General features: G+C 46.7%; 3 protein-coding genes across 3 annotated transcripts in view; all 3 read right to left on the bottom strand.

Moving 5' to 3' along the window:
• The window catches only part of CREBZF (CREB/ATF bZIP transcription factor), a gene marked incomplete at both ends in the record, with an annotated part of 1,807 nt that extends 823 nt beyond the window's left edge, over positions 1-984 (bottom strand). The window contains one exon of the mRNA XM_084262051.1: positions 59-984. Coding sequence (XP_084118177.1) covers positions 59-984 — 926 coding nt within the window. The remainder of the gene's footprint in view (positions 1-58) is intronic.
• A 3,028-nt stretch (positions 985-4,012) lies between these two features.
• On the bottom strand, positions 4,013-5,252 carry CCDC89 (coiled-coil domain containing 89; the record flags this gene model as incomplete). The annotated part of the gene is made up of 1 exon (XM_084260002.1): positions 4,013-5,252. The coding sequence occupies one exon, from the start codon at positions 5,250-5,252 to the stop codon at positions 4,125-4,127; it is 1,128 nt and encodes a 375-aa protein (XP_084116128.1). The 3' UTR covers positions 4,013-4,124.
• A 4,835-nt stretch (positions 5,253-10,087) lies between these two features.
• Positions 10,088-20,015, bottom strand: part of SYTL2 (synaptotagmin like 2) — a gene marked incomplete at both ends in the record, with an annotated part of 42,325 nt that continues 32,397 nt past the window's right edge. The window contains 8 exons of the mRNA XM_084279279.1: positions 10,088-10,233; positions 11,824-12,029; positions 13,468-13,567; positions 14,572-14,650; positions 16,259-16,429; positions 16,840-16,942; positions 17,571-17,740; positions 18,748-18,867. Of these exons, the coding sequence (XP_084135405.1) occupies positions 10,088-10,233; positions 11,824-12,029; positions 13,468-13,567; positions 14,572-14,650; positions 16,259-16,429; positions 16,840-16,942; positions 17,571-17,740; positions 18,748-18,867 (1,095 nt within the window). The remainder of the gene's footprint in view (positions 10,234-11,823; positions 12,030-13,467; positions 13,568-14,571; positions 14,651-16,258; positions 16,430-16,839; positions 16,943-17,570; positions 17,741-18,747; positions 18,868-20,015) is intronic.

The raw sequence follows: 20,015 nt of genomic DNA, 5'->3' as shown, positions 1-20,015 counted from the left end.
CGCGAGGCCCCTAGGGGCGAGAACCCCACGAGTACTTGCAGCAGGTACTTGACCCTACATTTTGAAGGAGGCCGCTGCTCGCCGAGCGCAGATGGAGCAGAACTCCACCGACACCTGATCCCGGTCCACGTGGAGGCAGATCCCGCCGGGGGCCGCCCACTCCTCCTCCGTCTCCGTCACCACCGCCGCCTCCTCCAGGCTGGGGGGCCGGGAGCTGGGCAGGGCGTAGTCGTGGTCGCTGCTCTCGCCGCCAGGCTGGAGGTGGTGGTGATGGCGGCGGGGGTTGCCCGTGTCCCTGAAGAGGCTGGTGCTGAGCTGCAGCCCGCCGGCGCGGATCCCGGCCAGGCGGCTCAGGAGCTGCCCTAGAGCGCTCTGGTTAGCCAGCACGGCCCGCAGGTAGCTGCTCTCCCGCTCCAGCTCTCGCAGGCGGCGGCTCAGGCCGCGGTTGCGGTCCCGCAGCTGCCGGTTCTCGGCAGCCAGGCCCTGGAGGCGGCTCTCCAGCCCCAGCACGTACTGCTTCTTCTTCAGCCGGTTTAGCCGCGCCGCCGCCGCCGCCTTCAGCCGGCTACCGGCCCCGCCGTTCTTCCGCCCGGGCGCTGCCTGCCTCTGGCCCTGGCCCGGCGCGGGCGGCGGCTCCGGTTCCCCGCAGAAGCAGCCGCTCAACTCCACGTCCAGGTCCCAGTCCGGCCGGGCCGCCTCCAGCAGGTCTCCCAGCTCCAGCCCAGGAAACCAGTCCTCCTGCTCCCACACCTCCAGCGGGCCGCCGGGCGCCTCCGGTTCTTTCTCCTGCCGCCGCGGCTCCACGGCGCCCGCCTCCCGCCGCGGCGGCTGCTGCTGTTTGGGCCGTGCGGGGCCCGGATCCCCTTCCCCGCCGCCATCCCGCCCTCGCGGGGCCTGCCCGGCGCCGGCCAGCGGCCAGACGGCGCCCGAGGGGCTCGCCCCGCCGGAGGAGGCGGCCAGCAGCTGCGTGAGGCTGTGGCGCATGGCGGCGGCGGCGGGCGCGGGGCCCGGCGGGACGGGAGGGAGCCTGAAGAGAGCGGCGCGAGGCTGCGGCCCGGCGCTCCCGCCGCGGTGCCTGTCGGGAAGCGGCACGCAGGGGTGGGGGCGGGAGAGACGGAGGGAGGGAGACTGGGGGGCACCTCGCGCCTGCGCGCGGGAAAGCGACGGCGGGTGTGAGGGGGGGGGGTGTCTGTGTGTGTGACAGGGGAGTGTATGGGGGACGTGAGTGAGGGTGTGTGTGTATGGGGGGCATGTGTGTGACGGGGTGGGTGTGAGAGGGGTGTGTGAGGGGGTGTGTAAGGGGTGTATGCGAGGAGTGTCAGCTGAGGGGTGTGTGTAATAGGATGTGTGAGAGGGGGGATGTGTAGGGGGTGCATGTGTATGAGGGGGGTGTGTATGCAAAAGGGGTCTTGGCTGGGGAGTGTTTGCGAGGGGTGTATGTGTGAGAGAAGGGTATATGTGTGTGAGGGGTGTTGGGTGTGTGTGTTATGAGGGGGTGTATGTGTGAGGGTGGTGTTGGCTGGGGGGTGTGTGAAGCGTTAGTGTGTGAGGGGATTTTGGCTGGTGTGTGTGTGTGTGAGAGAGGGGTGTCTGAGGGCCGTGCGTATGAGAGGGGTATCAGTTGAGGGGTATCTAAGAGGGGTGTGTGGGGGTGGGTGTCGGCTAGGGGGTGTATGAGGGGTATATGGGGGTGTGTGTGTGAGGGGTGTGTGGGGTGTCAGTTGGGGCATGTGTATGAGGTGTATCAGCTGAGAGGGTAGGGAGTCTACTTGGGAGCGTGTCTGTCTGTGAGGGGTAGCTAGGGATGAGGGGAGCATGTATGTGAGGGGCTGTGGGATGTGTGTGTGTGAAGGGCTGGGTGGCGGGGCGGATGTGTGAGGGATGTTTGGGAGGAATGTCTCTTACCCACAGGCACAGCTGAGGGGAGGGAAGGGGATGTCCCTAGGGGGCAGTGGTTTAGGAGCTCTCCCACCGGAGTGTGGCAGGGGTTCGGCGCTCGAAGCGAGCGGGCGGGCGGCCCCTGTCCACATTTAGACTGCTTCAGCGCCTCCTGCAGTCACCGGCGGGAAGCAGGCACTCCCCGCAGCATACCGACGCTCCATCCTTCCGTGTGCCTTCCTCTCAGACCGCAGGTCGAGCTGGCAGCCCAGGTCAGTTGGTGTTTACACTACAGGTTAATTAAACGCGCATACAGGGCGAGCACATTGGTGGGAGGATGTGGTCCATAAGACAGGTGTGACTAGTACAAGAAAACAACGCTTGTAGGAGCCAGGATCAGAATGAAAGGCTGGTTCTGCAGCTGGTAGTAGGGCAGCACATCTCGCCTGCCTTTGTGTGAGTTCCAGGAGAGGCCAGAGAAGTTCAGAAGACAAGTCTGTTGATGGTTACTACTTACTTAGAAACCAGATCTGGCTCAGTAAGTACTTGAGATGAACCAGTCGCAAGCTTGAGGATCTCCAGGTCTGCTTCTGGCCACTTCTTAAGCACTGCCCTCAAGCACTGACACAGTGCTGCTGCTATGTAGATGCTTAAGACCGAGAGCTACCCAAACAACTAGCTGAAATGGTGAGTTACCTCAAGGTACATGTGTGCCGGAAGGACCTTGGAGCGCTCTCAAGGCACCTGCCTCCATCCTCGGTGGGGGATGCCATTTAGCCCATTGTGTGTTCTTTTGTTGGGGAGTTAAAGAGCAGGAGCTGCCAAAAACATCCTCCTTAGCTGGGAGAGAGACAAGCAGGAGGGGGATGCCTTTGTGTCTCACAGCACTGAGAGGAAAGGGAAGGATTTTCTTGGTTAAAAATTACCAGAGCCTTCCATTTTATGCATCGCTCTTATTTCCTTCACCAACACCACCTAAAAACCAGAAAACACACTGGCTGAACTTCTAGAACCTCATCCTGTTTCAAAGACTACTGAAATCACCCAAAACACCTGACAGTTTGTTTCGAGCTGAGCAGGGACATAAGTAATGCTGTGGCATTAAACAAGCCCGAGGCAGCTGTAGAACCCCCCAGACAACCAGACAGCTGTACAGATAATTTGCTTCAGCATTGTACATTGTACAGTATTGCTGTTTTGACTCGTTAAGTTGCTGTGTTGTGACTGCTTGTCATGCAGATGTTGTCTTGGAGCCCTGGTGTTGCCTCTTACATGCCCAATCTCTGTTGAACTTCAAGGGAGAATCAAACATGAAAGGCTAAGGGTGGGAGTTTTTGTCCATCTTGGGAAGTAATTACAGAATCATGGTATCTTTAAGGTTGGAAAAGACTTCTGAGGTCTCATAGTAAAACATTTCACTCAACACCACCATGCCCTGAAGTGCCATCTCTACACACTTTTTGAACACCCCCAGGGATGGTGACTCTACCACCTCTCTGGGCAGCCTGGTCAGTGAAGAAATTTTTCCTACTATCCAATCTAAACCTCCTTGATACAATTTGAGGCCATTTCCTCTCATTCCATCACTTGTTACTTGGGAGAAGAGACCAACACGGACCTGGCTATGACCTGTCAGGTAGCTGTAGAGAGCAATGAGGTGTCCCCTCAGCTTCCTTTTCTCCAGGCTGAACAGTCCCAGTTCCCTCAGCTGGTCCCCATCAGACCTGTGCTCCAGCCCCTTCACCAGCATGGTTGCCCTTCTCTGGACAGGCTCCAGGGCCTCAATGTCTTTCTTGTAGTGAGGGGCCCAAACCTGAACACATTATTTGAGTTGTGGTGTCACCAGAGCTGAGTACAGGGGGATGATCACCCCCCTGGTCCTGCTGGCTGCACTATTTCTGACACAAGCCAGGATGCTCTTGGCCACCTTGGCTACCTGGGCATACTGTCTACTAAATCATGTCCCAGATAAATTCATAACATTGTGTTTGCCACCCGTATTTTCATGTCACAGGTTTGATTGGTTCAGCAATCCCCGATCAGATTTGTGCGGAGCTCTTAACTTACGAAAAGGTGTAATGACAAATAAAACCAGACGTTAAGGAACGGCCCTTGCAGGAGGGAGTTAAGCTGGTAATTGCATTACAGAGTGATCAGAAGGGATGGTCTCATGGAAGGGAACAAGAGGCAGTGGTGCGGTACAGTAGGGGCACCTGCTGAGAGGAGAACAGAGGAGGAAGCTGCAGTCACACGGTGAAATGACGGAGTTTGAGGTTCAGCGCTTTCTCTTTAGTCAGTAGGTCCATACTGTGCTTTCTGTAGGCCTCAAACTGCAGTGAGAGTTCATTGTATGCCTGCTCGCTGCTCTCAAGCTGTTGTTGGAGCTCCTGGACCTTCGGATCATTGTCTGCTGCTGCCTCCTCTCTCACGAGGCGCTTTCTTGATCTCTGCTTGGCTTTTCCTGCAGTCTCCAGCTTCTTCTCCAGCTGCTGAATTTCCTCTTGCTTGTCCTGCAGAGCTTTGCCCCTCTCCACAGCCAGGCGCAGGAGTTGCTCCTTCTCCTTGTTCGCTTTCTCCAGCTCGACCTGCAGCTCTGAGTCCTGAGCCCTCTGCTGACTTTCTGCCTGCTCTACCTGTGCAACAGCTTCTCGGTGCTTCTGCTGCAGGAGCTGCAGCTGGTATTTTAGGGAATCGACTTCCCAGGTGTAGGCACTTGCTTGCTGGCTCAGAGCTTCTAGCAGCTTCCTTTCTTGCTCCTGGGCTCTACGGCTCTCATAAGCATGTTTCTCCTGGAGAGAGTCTAACTGCTGCGAGAGCTCTCTGGTCCGGGCAGTGAGCTGGAGCACTTCAGCTTCCTTCTCCCTCACAGTTTGGCTGAAGAGCGCTTCGTTCTCCTGCTGCAGGCGCTTGTTCTCCTCCCGCAGCTGCATATGCCGTTTCCTGTGTTCGTCCTTGAACTGGATCATTTTTTCATGGTTGTTGGCCAAATCAGCGAAGCGCCGCTCCAAATGCTGGATCCGTTGGGCCTGGGCTTTCATCTTCACAGCATCCTCTGTCCTCAGTTTCTCCAGCTCTGCTCTGAGCTGCTCCAGGCTTCTGCAGCGTTTATTTGCATCCTCTGCTTTTTCTTTCAGTATACAGACAAGGCGATGCTGTTCTTCTACGCGAGACCGTAGCAGAGCCCTCTCGCTCTTCTCTTCAGGGCTCCCACAGAGTGCCTGCAGGCCTTTTGTCAGATCTTCCACATCTTTGCCGGTCTCTGGGTCACTTGTGGGGTTGTCCATCACTGCCTCTCTCTTGTCTGGAGCCACAGAGCCCCTGTCTTGCAAAAAAATGAGGCAGAATTTTAGTGCGAGGGTTTCTATTAGTGACATTCAGCATCATCAAACAGTACCCCATGGCCATGTGGCCAACTCTGATGCTGGCCATGAGCCAGCAGTGTGCCCTGGGGTCCAAGAAGGCCAATGGCATCCTGGAGTGCATTAAAAGGAATGTGGCCAGCAGTTCAAAGGAGGTGATCCTCCTCCTCTTCTCTGCCCTTGTCAGGCCCCACCTGGAGTATTGTGTCCAGTTCTGGGCTCCCTCATATAAAAAAGACAGGAATCTCCTGGAGAGAGTCCAGTGGATTTCATTAAAAATAACCAAATAGCCTTATCCTGAGTTGAGAGATTTATGAATAAAATAAATGTTCTATACAGTAATTACTGAACACCCTGTGATACGAAGCCTTTGTGCCTGGAGAAACAGTTCTCCATTTGAGTTTTGACACCGATTTGCCAGTTTAGGCATGTAATTTTAAAAGCCTGGCTCCTCACCTAAAAATAAAGAAAATATTTGTATTATATGGGAACCAAAATCATTGTTGGCACCTAATCAGGAAGCATGAAAAGTTAGCCTGAAACTCAGCTACCAGTTTTTCATAGGGCCCTGGAACTACACGGCGTGTGAAACACTGGGCTGACAGTCAGGTTTTGTGGATTTCTGGGCTGTGACTGAATGATTCAATGACATGTAATAACGCTGAGTAGATTGATATAGACGTAATTTAAGAGACAATTAATTAATATAGCTTTAATATAAGAAGAATTTGCATGTTTTGAGAATAGATTTGGTTTGGATTTTAATAGAATATGTCTGTAACTGTGTGAGCTGTTTCGTGAGAGCAGCTACAAATTGAACCCGAACAGTGGAACAGCCTTGAAGATAAAGAAAGTGAGGACAGGGAAGTCATAAATAATGAGACCATATGAGATAGAGCATATCTTACTTTCAGCTAAAAAGTGTCACTAACTAGTTTGTGCAGAAGTATGTTTTTGAGCACAGGAATGTGTTTCAGAAACTATGGAGAAAACCATAAAGAGCATGTGCTGAGAGAGAGGAGGATGTCAGCCTTCATCCCTGAAGACCACCACAAGATCCCTGAGTGTCACTGAGCATGCTATATCTGGGAGGACTTAATGTAAATGACTTCCTGGGGATAATTTGCATAAGTCTGCCTTTTTTTTAGAAATTATAATGAATATGTAGAGTTAATCTATATAAATATGAGCAATTTGGCTTTAAATGATGCACACATTCAGAGGAGCCCAGCACTGCGATGATACCTGCTTACTAGTCACCAAGGCTACTGCGTTTTGATTCTGGCTTTCCGAGGCTTCAAGGGGAAGGCAGGGTGTGGGAAGGACCCAGCTCCAAGGAAGGATAAAAAAATAACCTACAGCCAAGGGGATTCACGTGTGTGAGACGCAGACAGGTTCAGAGCTGCGCAGCGGTGACCATCGGTAGGGACGCTACCTCGGTCTCCACCGTCCTACACTCCCCTACAGCTGCTGCTTCCCTGGATCCTGCCAAAACACTGAGAAGTACCAGAGGAGAGGGGGAAGGACTCGAAGGTTTAGGTTATTGAGTGGAAATGATGAAGAGAAAGGTTTCAGAGGAGAAATATGTTTTCTTACCAGGTGTTTTCCTTCCCCGGCTGTTTGTTGTCACTCCTGCTGTGGGGTTTCCGTCTCCATGGAGATGAGGCTGAGTGCAGTCACCCAGAGCTCATGCCTTCGTCCCCGCTGCTTGGGACTGGGACACAGCCCCACTCCAAAAGAACCCAAAGCAGATTTCCACGAGTCCAAAGAACTTCTCCCTCTGGGCTTGCACCCTGCCCATGCCAGAGGAGATCACAAGGGCAGGTGCTGACTGCTCTGAACACCAGACTTGGCCTGAACCACTCACAACTTTATTCAGCAGTTAATGAATCACCCGGCAGGTAGGGTCAGGAAGGGGGAAAACACACAGCCAGAAGGAATGTCGGTGCTGGAATTACTGATTCCACTGGATACGAAGCCAGGAGAGAGAGGTGTGGGGGAAGCACATGAATTAAACCAGACAAGGAGAGTGTAAAGCGGGTGGAACCTGAGCGATGGGGGCTGCTGCACCAACACAGGCTTGCAGGTTTTCTTGTAGAAATGGGAGGGAAAGGCACAGGAGGTTTCTGAATACAGAGCATGCAAGGAGAGCTGGGATGTGGAAGCACCTGCTTCATAGGCGTTAATATGTAAATCAGAACACAGGCACACACATATACACATATGCATGTGTATCAGAAAGCTCTGATCTGGGCTAAACCAAAGGTGGGCTGGTAGAATGAAGGGGGGAAAGAAAAAGGGGAAACATTGTGTTTCTCCCATTCATTTCTCCAGGCAGAGATTCCAGGAGTGTGGCTGCTTTGTCATAACAACCTGGAATTAAGAATCAAAGCATAGCCATTTATCAACATGCCCTGGAATGAGCAACTAACAGGACAGCTTTACAGTTTTGGTCATGGATGATTAAAACTTTTTAACTGCAAAGAAATTACTTTCTTGAAACTTTTAGTCCTAGACAACCTCATAAACTTGCAACTCTGTCAGCATATTATCAATCTGGAACATACTGTGGATTTGGTGGAAAGATGTGTTAACATGAACCACACTCAGAGGAATGCCAGAAAATTACAAGCATAGGGTAATCAAAGTGCCTTTTCCACTGGTAAAGCAGCTTGGTTTGCAATCTTCCCTTCTACTCAACTTCATCTCACCTGGAGAGCTTTGACTTTTCCTGTGCATGACAACAGTGAAAAAAGTGAAGAGGGAAACACCAATGCTAAGGCTCTGCTGAAGATCTGTAAGTCACAGACCACAGATCTACACACTACAGACTCTGGTGCAGGCTGACAATGAGAACAGCATCCTCTACTTATCTATCATCACTAAGCGCTAGTATAACTTTACTGAGCTGTTCCGTGGTTAATCTAGATGAGGACATAAAGCTGCTATGTCATTAGTTAATCACACTGATTACAAGCGCAGCGCACAAATTAATCTGATGTTCATACTGCTTTTTGAAATTTAAACTGGCTTTTGATCAGTCTTGTGTCTTTTGAGGTACTGACAACATGCTGTATCTGTCTCTAGGGTGATCCAGGAATACCAAGACAGAAGATGTTCTGCTTGACCAAAAGACAAGGCAACTGACAGCATCACAAACCAAACATTTTATTTCGATGGCGGTTAAGTTTAACAGTCAGAACTGTGTACAGTCAGAACACAGCAGATGATGACATAACACCTGCCTGCAGACCCAGCACCATTTCAGTACAAGGACGCTGCTCTGAAGTGCCATAAGAGCAATGCTCTGTAGGGATCTGGCAAGGTGGGATCCGCAGCAGCCGCGGATCGCAAACGCCGGAAGCAGTAAGGTACAAATACCAAAAGCAGCCGTCATTCTTGGCCAATGCCACAGAGCCCCTGGCTGGTGAGAGAGAAAACAGGCCCCCAGCAGGTCCAATTGCACCATTCCCCTTCTCCATCCATAGCATATAATAAATAAGGAGCATTTACATTTCTGTGGTTACATTAAGCAACTGAGTTTGAGCTGTAAGGAGCCCCCTTCTCTACTGAGGTGAAAGATTGCACTAGCTGTTGGACCTACACAGTTGGAACGAAGAAACAGGCACACACTTTCAGAAGTGTTTTCCATCTGCATTTTGTTATCTCGCAACCTGTGCTGCTGACATAAACCACTGGGGGTTTATAAACACCAAATTCTTATTTCACTTTAACAGGCTGCTTTTATTTAAAAACAAAAAAAACCAAAACAAAGATGATGTATTTTATTCATTTACCTTTTAGTAGCCGACATTTCTACCAGTTATAAATTCCAGTCCTGCTTCTCAGGCCGCAGAGCCTCTAAACCAAGGCATTCTGGCATTCTCCTAACGGTGGCGCTAAAGCCCAGAAAAATTATTTTTGGGGAAAAAAAGAAAGAAAAACCCCAGCCCCGAGCTAACAGAGGCAGATACAGGTGGGTGCGCACTACGGAGTAAGTACCCGGCTTACTGGTCATGACTAAGGCTGGCAGGCTTTGGACCCTTGGATCCAGTAGAATTTGAATTAGTTTCCTCTCTATGCCTCCAGCGTTTAAGAGTAACGACTGCAAGGTGATTAACACACACACACATATATATATATATGCAAACTTTTTATAACCTTGATTCTTCATAGTACATTGGAACTAAGAGTCTTCTGTGCCTTTCACAACAGGCCACAGCCAGTACTGCGTCATGGAACGCTCCTTTCATTCCAGAAGCGATGTTCAGACCTGAGAAGTGCCCATCTACAAATAAAAGTACTTACTAGCAGAGAAAAAAACATAAATCTTTGGGCTTATATTCCTCCCTGGAGAGATTGGACATGGCTTAGCAAGGATACAGACACATACTAATGAGCATAAAGCAAATGCAACCAGTTGCTGTCTTACTAATAACACTTCGTAGTCAGTCCTAGAAGTGTACAGAAAGGGTCACTTGCCCTTTCAGCCCTGTCCGTATCCTCCCCCCCAAAGAATTCAGATTATTTAAGGGCTCTGCAATACTTCAGTGAGGCAACACAAGCATCCAGGTGTTACAGCGACCTCTGCCACTGAGTTCCCCAAGTGCCTTCTTTCTTGAAGTCATTTTCAGCAAGTAACAAATAAAAGAATCCCTTAAATTTACATAATAATCCGCAGGCAGAAGTTTAATTTGAAATACGAAGTGACATTTGGCAGCACAAAACTAGAAGAGCAACGGAGCAGAGGCTGTCAAAAGAGCTACTGTGTTCTTCTTCCAGGTTTCACCCCACACCTTCAATTTCTTTCCCAAGGTTTCTTTTCGACACCGGCAATGAAAAAGCCACATTTATTTTGTCAGTTTTGCAACCATTAGCATCCTGAGAGGTAGCGTGTCTTCTACCCACGTGTTAGGCGAGTTCATCATCATCTCCCAAAGGGCAGTTTCAGCCGAGGTAGAATCCATCCACTCTACCACAGTTCCGTAGCTTTTGCCTAGAGAAACATCAGGTTAAAGAGAATCATTGCTGGATGTGCTGCAGGGGTGACAGCAGGTGATCAAACCTGCCCCTCTTCTAAAACACTTTCACCTCGCATAGCTGACCTATAACTCGGAAGATCCTGTTCTGTGTTTTTACATGTGACCTGTTCTGTCAAGTACAGCTTCTGCGTGAAACTGTCACATTTTTCTCCAGGCTGTTTTCCCTTATTATCATAGAATCATAGACTGGTCTGGGTTGGAAGGGACCCCAAGGATCTCAGAGTTCCAACCCCCTGCCACAGGTAGGGCCACCAACCTCCAGGCCTGGATTTACATAAGGTTGCCCAGGGCCCCAGCCAACCTGTCCTTGAACACCCTCAGGAATGGGGCATCCACCACCTCTCTGGGCAGCCTATTCTAGCACCTCACCACTCCCTCTGTAAAAAACTTCCCCCTAAGATTTAATTTAAACCTCCTCTCCTTTAGCTTTAGTCCATCCACCTTGTCCTGCCATTATCTACCCTTTTAAAAAGTTGATTGCCCTCCTGTTTCTCTGCTCCCTTCAGGAACTGGAAGGCTGCAATGAGGTCCCCCGCAGCCTTCTCTTCTCTAGGCTGAAGATGATGTTATCCTTAACATCTTTTTGTCACAACCCTGAGGAGGAAAACATCTGGGCATTTGACATCAGAGAGGGTTTGAGAACAAGACAGGACACTGATTTGGTACTGAAATACAACCTCGAGTACACTACAATTCAACCCGAGGTTTACTATCCTAATTTATATGTTAGGTTGTTCTGGTGAACCATGTGAGAAGCTAATTAGGGAGAAGTAATTGTTTTTCTTGTATTTGCTGGAGAAAGACTCCAAACATCTTCCCCTCAGACTGGAGATGACAAGGAAAGGGACAAATGACAGGGAAAACATACAGTTCTATCTTACATTGCCCTTATGCTAAAAACCTTTTTGCATTTATAAGCTTTCCCAATGTCTTCAAATCTTATCACGCATTCCTGATCTATCCTTTTATTGCCACCCAACACTGTCTGTACATCACAGACCTAGTCCCTGCAGGCCTGAATTTGTAAGAGGTCGCCAAGATTCTGGGTGCAGGAATAGCATGTCCCTGTACCTCAACCAGTTTAGCACTGGGACAGGCTGCTCCAGAGAGGTTGTGGAGTCTCCCTCTCTGGAGACATTCAAACCTGCCTGTATGCATTCCTGTGTGATTTAGTCTAGGTGATCCTGCTCTGGCAGGGGAGGTGGACTAGCGGATCTTTTAAGGTCCCTTCCAACTCCTCTGTGATTCTGTGAACAGAACCAGATGCAACATGCAGCCAAAGGTTTATTTCTAGTGTTTCTCCCTGTCAGTCACCCTCCCCCTCGGGACACTATTACTGACATTTCAGTGCTGTTATTGACATTTCTGGATCTGCGATGAAGAACAGATGAGTTACAGAATGAAACTCCCCAGTAAACACATAAATACCTGAAAGGCTGCTCAGGGGTCTTTGCAAAAAAAATAAGGAAGAAATGGAAAGGAAGAGGAAACAAATGGAAAGACTGGATTTTGTAAACTAATGATCACTGTTAGCTGTGCAGTACCTGTTCCAAGGCCTATCCTGAGACCTCCCAGGAAGTGGTTGGCTAGTTTGTTGTGATCCCAGACCGTGAGTTCTACACAGGCTTCCTTCAAATCTTCTGGTCTAAAGCCATCGTAGACCATGGTGTGGTTGAATACTGGGTTTGTAGTTTTTGCCACTGTTCTTGTTTTCTGGCGACTTTTCCTGCTAGTATCTGGAAGAACAGTACTTCAGAAAGAGAAAGCATTGTCAGTTTGCACCTGCAGAGTGCTGCCTGCAATAAACAGACTGAACTGTACCAGTACAGACTGGGGATGGGTCTGCTGGAGAGCAGCACAGGGGAAAGAGACCTGCGGGTCCTGGTGGACAGCAGGATGGCCATGAGCCAGCAATGTGCCCTCCTGGCTAAGAAGGCCAACGGCATCCTGGGGTGTATTAGAAGAGGGGTGGTTAGTAGGTCAAGAGAGGTCCTTCTCCCCCTCTACTCTGCCCTGGTGAGGCCATATCTGGAATATTGTATCCAGTTCTGGGACCCTCAGTTGAAGGAGGACATAGAACTCCTTGAAAGAGTCCAGTGCAGGGCCAGCAAGATGACTATGGGAGTGGAACACCTTCCTCATGGGGAGAGGCTGAGGGAGCTGGGCCTCTTTAGCCAGGCGAAAACTGAGGGGTGACCTTATTAATGTTTATAAATATGTAAAGGGCCAGAGTCAGGAGGATGGAGCCAGGCTCTTCTCAATGATGGCCAGTGATAGGACAAGGGACAACAGGTGCAAGCTGGAGCAGAGGAAGTTCCATGGGAATATAAGGAAAAACTTTTTCACTGTGAGGGTACATGCTGTGGAGTCTCCTTCTCTGGAGACATTCATACCCTGCCTAGACATGTTCCTGTGTGATCTAATCTAGGTGATCCTGCTCTGGCAGGGTGGGGAGGGGGCAGTGATGGGGTTGGACTAGATGATCTTTCAAGGTCCCTTCCAACCCCTACCCTTCTGTGATGCTGTGATTCTGTAACAGACAACCTACAGAATGACACTGTCCTTTGCACATTACAACGTGACCGAAGGTAAGATGCTGTAGCATCATGGAGACAAAGTCTAAGGTCATATTCCCAGACCCTCCCAAGACACACTGGCAGCATGTAGCCATCCTTGTGCTTCAAAGGATGGAAGGGGGGAAGTCAGGTGGGGAAGAGGCACGAGTGAGTTTATTTGCTGCATTATCACTAATAACACTAAAACCTTTTCATTGCTGCCAGAGGTTTTCCACCCAAATTGTTATTCTTATCTCTGTGGTTTTAGTCCGTACGTGGGAAGGAAGGTGGAAGAAATACAATTATCCTTCTCACCCCTGTCCCCTCCTACCATTTGCTAAGCTAAAACGTACTCTTGCTTTGTTTAAACACACATAAAAGCCATCACAATTTTGGCTGGCCCTTCTGCCAAGTTACTGAGGGACAAAGTGAAAGTGGCCATTACGCAGACATGAAAGCAGCAGTTAGGCAGTAAGCTCTCCCAGCCTGTTGTGCTTGGCAGTATATCCTCAGCTTCTTGAAGCTGGAAGCCCCGCAGAGCAATTTACATTACAATGAAGGAGGTAAACAAACATGGTGACCTAATGGTGACTTCCTGATCTTATCTCTGATGACTTCAGCCACAGTCCTTACCATTTAATAAAAGAGTTAAGCCTGTTGCCTCTCAGAAGAGGGAGGTCATGGCACTCCTTCACCCAGATGTGGACCTCACCAGTAGACAGGGTCTTCTTTCCTGTAAAAAGAGATCCCAACACAACAAAACAACTGATGAAGCCTTGTCGATCCCTTTTAAAGTTAACTTCTATGATGCAGCAGCTTCTGCCCATTTGTGGAGGTGATATTTGGCCTAGACTCTCATTATCTCACATAGGGCTTCAACATTCCTCTCTATACTCTTGAAGCTGCAATCTTCATCCCACCAAAGCACTGCAAGATCACATCACCTCTGCATTCCTACGACTTCTCTTCTCTTACAACCACACAAATACATGCTACAGGTTTTCTCTTTCCAAGCCTAGAAGAAGTGTTCAGCCTGCTTTCAATCTATGCAATGCTGGCATTTATTGCCACCGGTGCTTTCCAATAAGCTCCTTTGTGCTCTTAATATTGACTGACTGGGTTAAAGACCTGACTTGACTTCACGGTCTGATCAGCCAGGTATCAGTTGTGATACAGGATGAAACTAAATGGTTCATGCTGCTATAAATTGCTGTGCTCTAAAATGCTTCATGTTTTCTGCTTCTGATACTGCTACAACTTAGAGTGTTGTCATTGTTCAGTAAATCACAGCTCCTGCCTGATGATTTGTGATCTCAAACTGTGAGAAAACAGAATCCTGTTACACATATCGAAGGTAGAAATTGATTATAGGTAATTAGAGGTAATTCCTTCTGTAGTAATGTTAAAATTAACTAAAGGTTGTGTAAAGGCATCTTTGGAACCTATACTGAATTCATGACCACAGTAACTTAACCCTCTGGATAAAAAAGTTTCTACTTTTATGTTAAGACAAAATGTCTGAATTGGATGAAAAACATTAAATGGTGGGAGGTTTTTGAAGGGTTTTTTTGGAGGCTGGGGGTGGTTGGGGGTTGATTTTGGTTGTTGGGTTCTGGGGTTTCTTTGTTGCTTGGTTGGTTTTTTTTGGAGTGTTTTGTTTGTGGGTTTTTTTTTTTTTTTTAAGGAGAAAAAAAACCCCCAAAGGCTGACAAACCCAAGCAAAACAGCAATACCTACCTCCAACAGGGTGTGGAACATACTGGAGGGCTAGTTTCATCTCCCCTCTGTTTTCTGGTTGAAGAGATATTGTTGAAGTCTGAAATTTAAGAAAAAAACACAACTCTCAAACCCTGAAGCTTGTGCAGAGTTCACCATGCCAAGTTTTCCTCTGGAACAAGCCTGATTTGTACCTGAGAGAAGTTTTTTCATGTTTCTTTATGTCCTGTAAAATGAAGGAAGACCAATGGATGAGAGGTTTTAGGGCATGCTTAACCACTTGACAGTGCTTCAGATGCACAGCTCTTCTAATAGAGTAGAAAACCAGACCCAGGAGAGGCCAGGAGAATTTGAGGGCTCATCTTTTCTACCAGTATGTGAGTATTTAGAACTGGAATACGTCATGGAACGTACTCTTTCTGCAACGGAAAGCTCACTTTTCTATACTCATTTCTATAGGAAAGTTTTGTGTCATTTAACACAACCTAAAGCTCATTCCCAACAATAGGAATCTTCCAGAAAGGCACAAGAATATGTCACTTCATAGAGGGTCACGGACTGCCCGTAGATGGAACATGGCACCTTCTAACATTTAATGGTATTTATCTACCCAATGCAGTTTTAAATATCAGTGGGATGAAACCAGTGCTGAAGACTACCACAGCATTCCTGTTTCATTCTACAAGTTATTAAACTTTGCATCAAGCTAATTTTGGAATGAACTCAGGGATGAGGGGAAGAAAAGCAAAAGAGAAAACCAAGAGAAACCAGAACCTCTGGCAGTGTCTTTGCTTCAAGTCCGGATTTTGTCTGAAACCCACTAACAAACAAGAAGCATAGAGATGTGGAAGTCATTAAAGTGTTGCTGCACTTGTTCCATGCTGTCAGGAGGTTTACCTCATATTCAGGGAACAAGTGCCTTCAGGCAAGTGGAAAACATCTTGAAATTCCTATTCCATAGACTACAAGAAAGTGTTTTCTACTATCACAGCCAGCTACTTCCCTGACGAACAGAAACCTCAGAACTTTTAACTTCCATTCACCAATACAGAGGTATGTTCTGCTCTCATGAGACTCCACCTGCAATGCTGCGACCAGTGCTGGGGTCCCCAGTATAGGAAGGACAGAGAGCTGTTGGAGCAAGTCCAGAGGAGGCCATGAAGGTGATCCGGGGCTGGAGCATCTCTTCTATGAAGACAGGCTGAGAGAGTTGGGCTTGTTCCGCCTGGAGAAGAGAAGGCTCCAGGAAGACCTAATTACACCCCACCAACATTTAAAGGGGTTTTACAGAAAAGTGGGAGAGGGACTGTTCACCAGGGAGTGCAGTGACAGGACAAGGGGCAATGACTTCAAGCTGAAAAAGGTCGGGGTTAGGATTAGATGTTAGGACGAAATTCTTTACTATGAGGGTGGTGAGGCCCTGGCACAGGGTGCCCAGAGAAGCTGTGGCTGCCCCTGGATCCCTGGCAGGTTTCAAGGCCAGGTTGGATGGGGCTTTGGGCACCTTGGGCTAGTGGAGGTTATCCTTGCCCACGGCAGGGAGTTGGAACTAGATGGACTTTGAGGTTCCTTCCAACCCAAAGCATTCTGTGATTCTATCCAACACCAAAAATCACAGAACGCGCATGACCAGGCTTAAGTAACGACTTGGGTTTGCACTTAACATAGCGGAAAACACAGAACAGGTAACCCACCCGCAGTGACCTACCCTTGGCTTGAGTGGAAACCAGTTGATTTGCTTGTTGGATTTATCATTCCAGTCCCACGTTCCTAAATCCAGCTCCACTTCACCAAGGAAGCTATTCCTCCCAAAGGTATCATTATGCCAGACAGAGATATTAAGGCTTTGGTTCTTTAGGAGATCTTTCTCAATTTTATACTGTCAGGAGGGAGAAATAAAGAAAAATAATTAAAACAAGCTGGATTTTTATCACTGCTGCATCTGAAGGTGACAAGGTTAGAAAAAAACATGTCTGGGTTTATACATCCATAACTGCTCACTTCTTCCTTTCAGAAGAAACCCCTCTTCATGCTTTACATATTTCAAGCACCTTAAGCTCATACTTGGCTTCTGTTTGTATGCAAGATGCATACAACAGTTTTCACAATGCTGTATCAAGGGTAAGTGGCAGAAGTAACCTTCCAATGGAAGGACGTAGGTACTACTGCAGAGCAACCTGCCTCAGCTTAACGTCTCTCTTGAGACCATCTAGACCTGTGCTTAAAAGTTAAGGTTCCTCACACTTCACACGTTCAGCGTTTCATATCTAGGAGTAGTGTGATAAATACCCGCAGTATTTCATTATAGACTGGATTAAACGTTTTCTTTTTGACAGAGGTCTTCCGTTTGCCCAGTTTGTATTTCTCTGGAAGCAGGTAGGTCTTCACATACCTAAAATTTAAACAGGCTGCTTAGAAGAGGAAAAGAACCCCACCCTTTCCAACTTCCCCTTCCAAAATACACAAACATTTGCTTATAACATAAAATAAATCCACTTAACTAGCTGTCATATTGTTCAGCTTGTTACATTTAAGACATGGAACAGCAGTGAAGTATAACAGCAGTTTCTGAAGGGGACATTAGCATCCTTCTACCAGGGGGAAATCTGTTTAAAATGTCTCCTCAACACATACAAACACAAAATATGTAACTATAGCATGCCTAGACATCACATTTATAACTGCAATCCTATTTAAAAAAATACTTATCAGTGAAGAATTTCCCATCTGGAAAGTTGAATTCTAGAAGAGAATTTCATATTCTTGAAAGAATATGAAGTTTGGGCTTCCCATGTTAACATACATACGAACTCATAGTGACAATTCTATATTCAGTTAAAAGTAGAAAAGTACATAAAGCATTTAATTATTTAATTATTTTTAATAAAGCATTTATTTATTTATTTATTTATTGGGTTATTTACTCCAACAAGTTAGAGAGAGACTGAAAAAAATAAATACCAATTTTCATGTTAAAAGAACAACTGCCATTAGGAAATAAATATGTTCTCTGTACTCACGGGTCTGAACGTTGTCGCTTAACATCTGCCACTGCCAAGTCTTTACACTGGCAAATAAACACGTGGAGCTCATTCAGCTGTTCCACATAATCAATAGCAAACTGAATGTTCCCCTTCACATCAACGTTGCCAAAGTCTGCACTATAGATACTCATTAGGCTTCCGCTCACCTGCAGCATAGGAGAAGGGAAAAAAATTTCTAGGATTTGCATTTCATTGGATAATTCTAGATTAGAGTACCAGTTATGCTCAGAATTCAGACAGTAGAGAAATCAACTGTGTCCTTTTAGATGCAATAACAAGACATAACAAACACCATCATACAAGCTTCTCAGCAAGCAGATTAACAAGGGAAAGTGATTTGTGAGTCAAAGGTGTTAGGCCAAGTTTTCTACCAAAAAAACCCCCAAACAAACTGAATGAGCTTTTTACATTGAAAGAGAAGAAATAAAATAAGATGCTGCAGGTCTGGAGGTTGCCCACAATCAGATCTTTGAAATATTGCTTAGATCTCTTCTCAGCTGATTGTCTTTGCAGACAGCAGAGCCTAAGGGTTTAGGACAACAGGGCTTCTGAGAATACTGATAAAAAGATTAGTGATAACGTCTCCGGTTGAATTAAATGCCTAATATAAAACTTCATTGAAAATTAAACCCTACACAGGTAGAAAGAGAGAGGTATGCAGGTTTTTAATCTCAACACCCTTCCCCAAAATTCTCCTTTTCCCAATAAAGTCCACATAAATTAATGACTCTTGCTTAGCTAGGTCACTGACTTAATTACACACCTTGCATACCATTACTGTCTCTTTCCTTCATTTCTTTCTCCTCTGCCCCATACTCCTCCTCCTCTTCTAAATGCTTGCTCTGTATTAATCAAATTCCTACTTTGAGCTATAAACTTTGAGCTAAATATTTTGAGAGTGAAAGACACCTCATTACTGTGCAGCTCTGTAGCACCAAATAGAGTCCTGAACAGGCTGGATCCTTTACAAGACAAGACAAATAAAACTGTTTTTATTTTAGGCAATTCCATGCAAGGGTTCACATAACAGAAATGGAAGGAAGGAGACAGAGAAGTCAAAAGAAAGATAAGAAGAATGAATCAGTAACCAAAACAATACCAAAGAGATTAGGAAAAGCAAAGTGCTGTTAAAACAAGGCTTTGGTTTACATACAGAGGATAAGGAGGCCATGCCAGAAGAGCCACTAAGATTGGTTAGAGAGCTGGGACTCTTCTTGATTCTGCCAAGGGAATAACTGCTTTCTGATGCTGTGTCTGTCTCTCTGTCATCACTCTACAAAAACATCATAGAAAGAAAGTCTGTGTGTGTTCTTTAGAGTCACAAGTCACATTAAAAACAAAGAAAATTTTCATGCAGATTGGGACTCAGTGAAAACCTGAATTTAAATCCCCTTGCAGTGCAACATGAGTAATTAATATTTCTTAAATTAGGTCACACACTTGGAGCTGAAAGAGAATGTTGCTGATGGAAAGCATACGCTGAAAAACTTTTAAAGCCGTTATGCAATCAGGTTTTTATCTGGTTTTAAGTCTTAAACAGCAATGACAAAGTACAAAGTTACCTTTACTGTGACAATTAAACTAAACTTCTCTGATTTACTCCTGCACATAAACTTACGCAAGTGATGATGCTCAGGTCTTATGTATGGATATATGGTTTGCTTAAGGCAATTTTAGCTGTGGTCCACACTGTGGGTCAGCAGAAGAGGTTCTGGGCTGAACCCAGTTCTGGTTACTTTCAACCCTGTCCTTAGTTTACCCCACAAAGCCTGATCTCTGGACAGGAACAGTCAAAGCTCTTCTCATGGAAGTTTGTGGAATGGTGGAAAGTTCAGAGACAAGGAATTATTAAGCACTGGGGTGACTGTGTGCCTCCAGAACATACTATACATGCGATTGTGTTTTATGCTTTTAAGTTAATCCCAAATATTAAGTAAGGATATTGTTAGTATCCACAAGTAGAAAAATCTTTTTTTTTATTTTTTTGGCTGCTCTCTTTTTTGTGCAGAAGGAAAAGACACTGGTACTCTGAGAGATAGATCCCTTTGTATTTCTTCGTTAATTAAAATGTATATTGTTACCAGAACTCATTATTTCAAAAATAATTCCAAAACTGAACAAGCACATAGAAATAAGCATTAATACCCCCATGACTACACAATGCCAACAATGGTTATTTCTAACCTGTTATTTCTACCAGATTTACATTAACTGTTCATTAGTTTTGTGCTCTGTATTGCCCAGGTGGTACTTCAGAGATGATAAGCTCTAAGGCAGTGCATACCTGCTGTTTTACAGACCTATGCTCTACCAGTGAGCTGGGTAACTCAAGTTAGTATTGTGATTAATTGTAATATGAGCCAGCAGTGTGCCCAGGTGGCCAGGAAGGCCAATGGTATCCTGGCTTGTATCAGAAATAGT

Source organism: Gallinula chloropus, assembly GCF_964237585.1.
Source record: "Gallinula chloropus genome assembly, chromosome: 1".
In the NCBI taxonomy this organism is placed as follows: Eukaryota; Metazoa; Chordata; class Aves; order Gruiformes; family Rallidae; genus Gallinula; species Gallinula chloropus.
The sequence above is the reverse complement of the archived record's forward strand: the minus strand, read 5'-3'. Positions and strand labels throughout refer to the sequence as shown.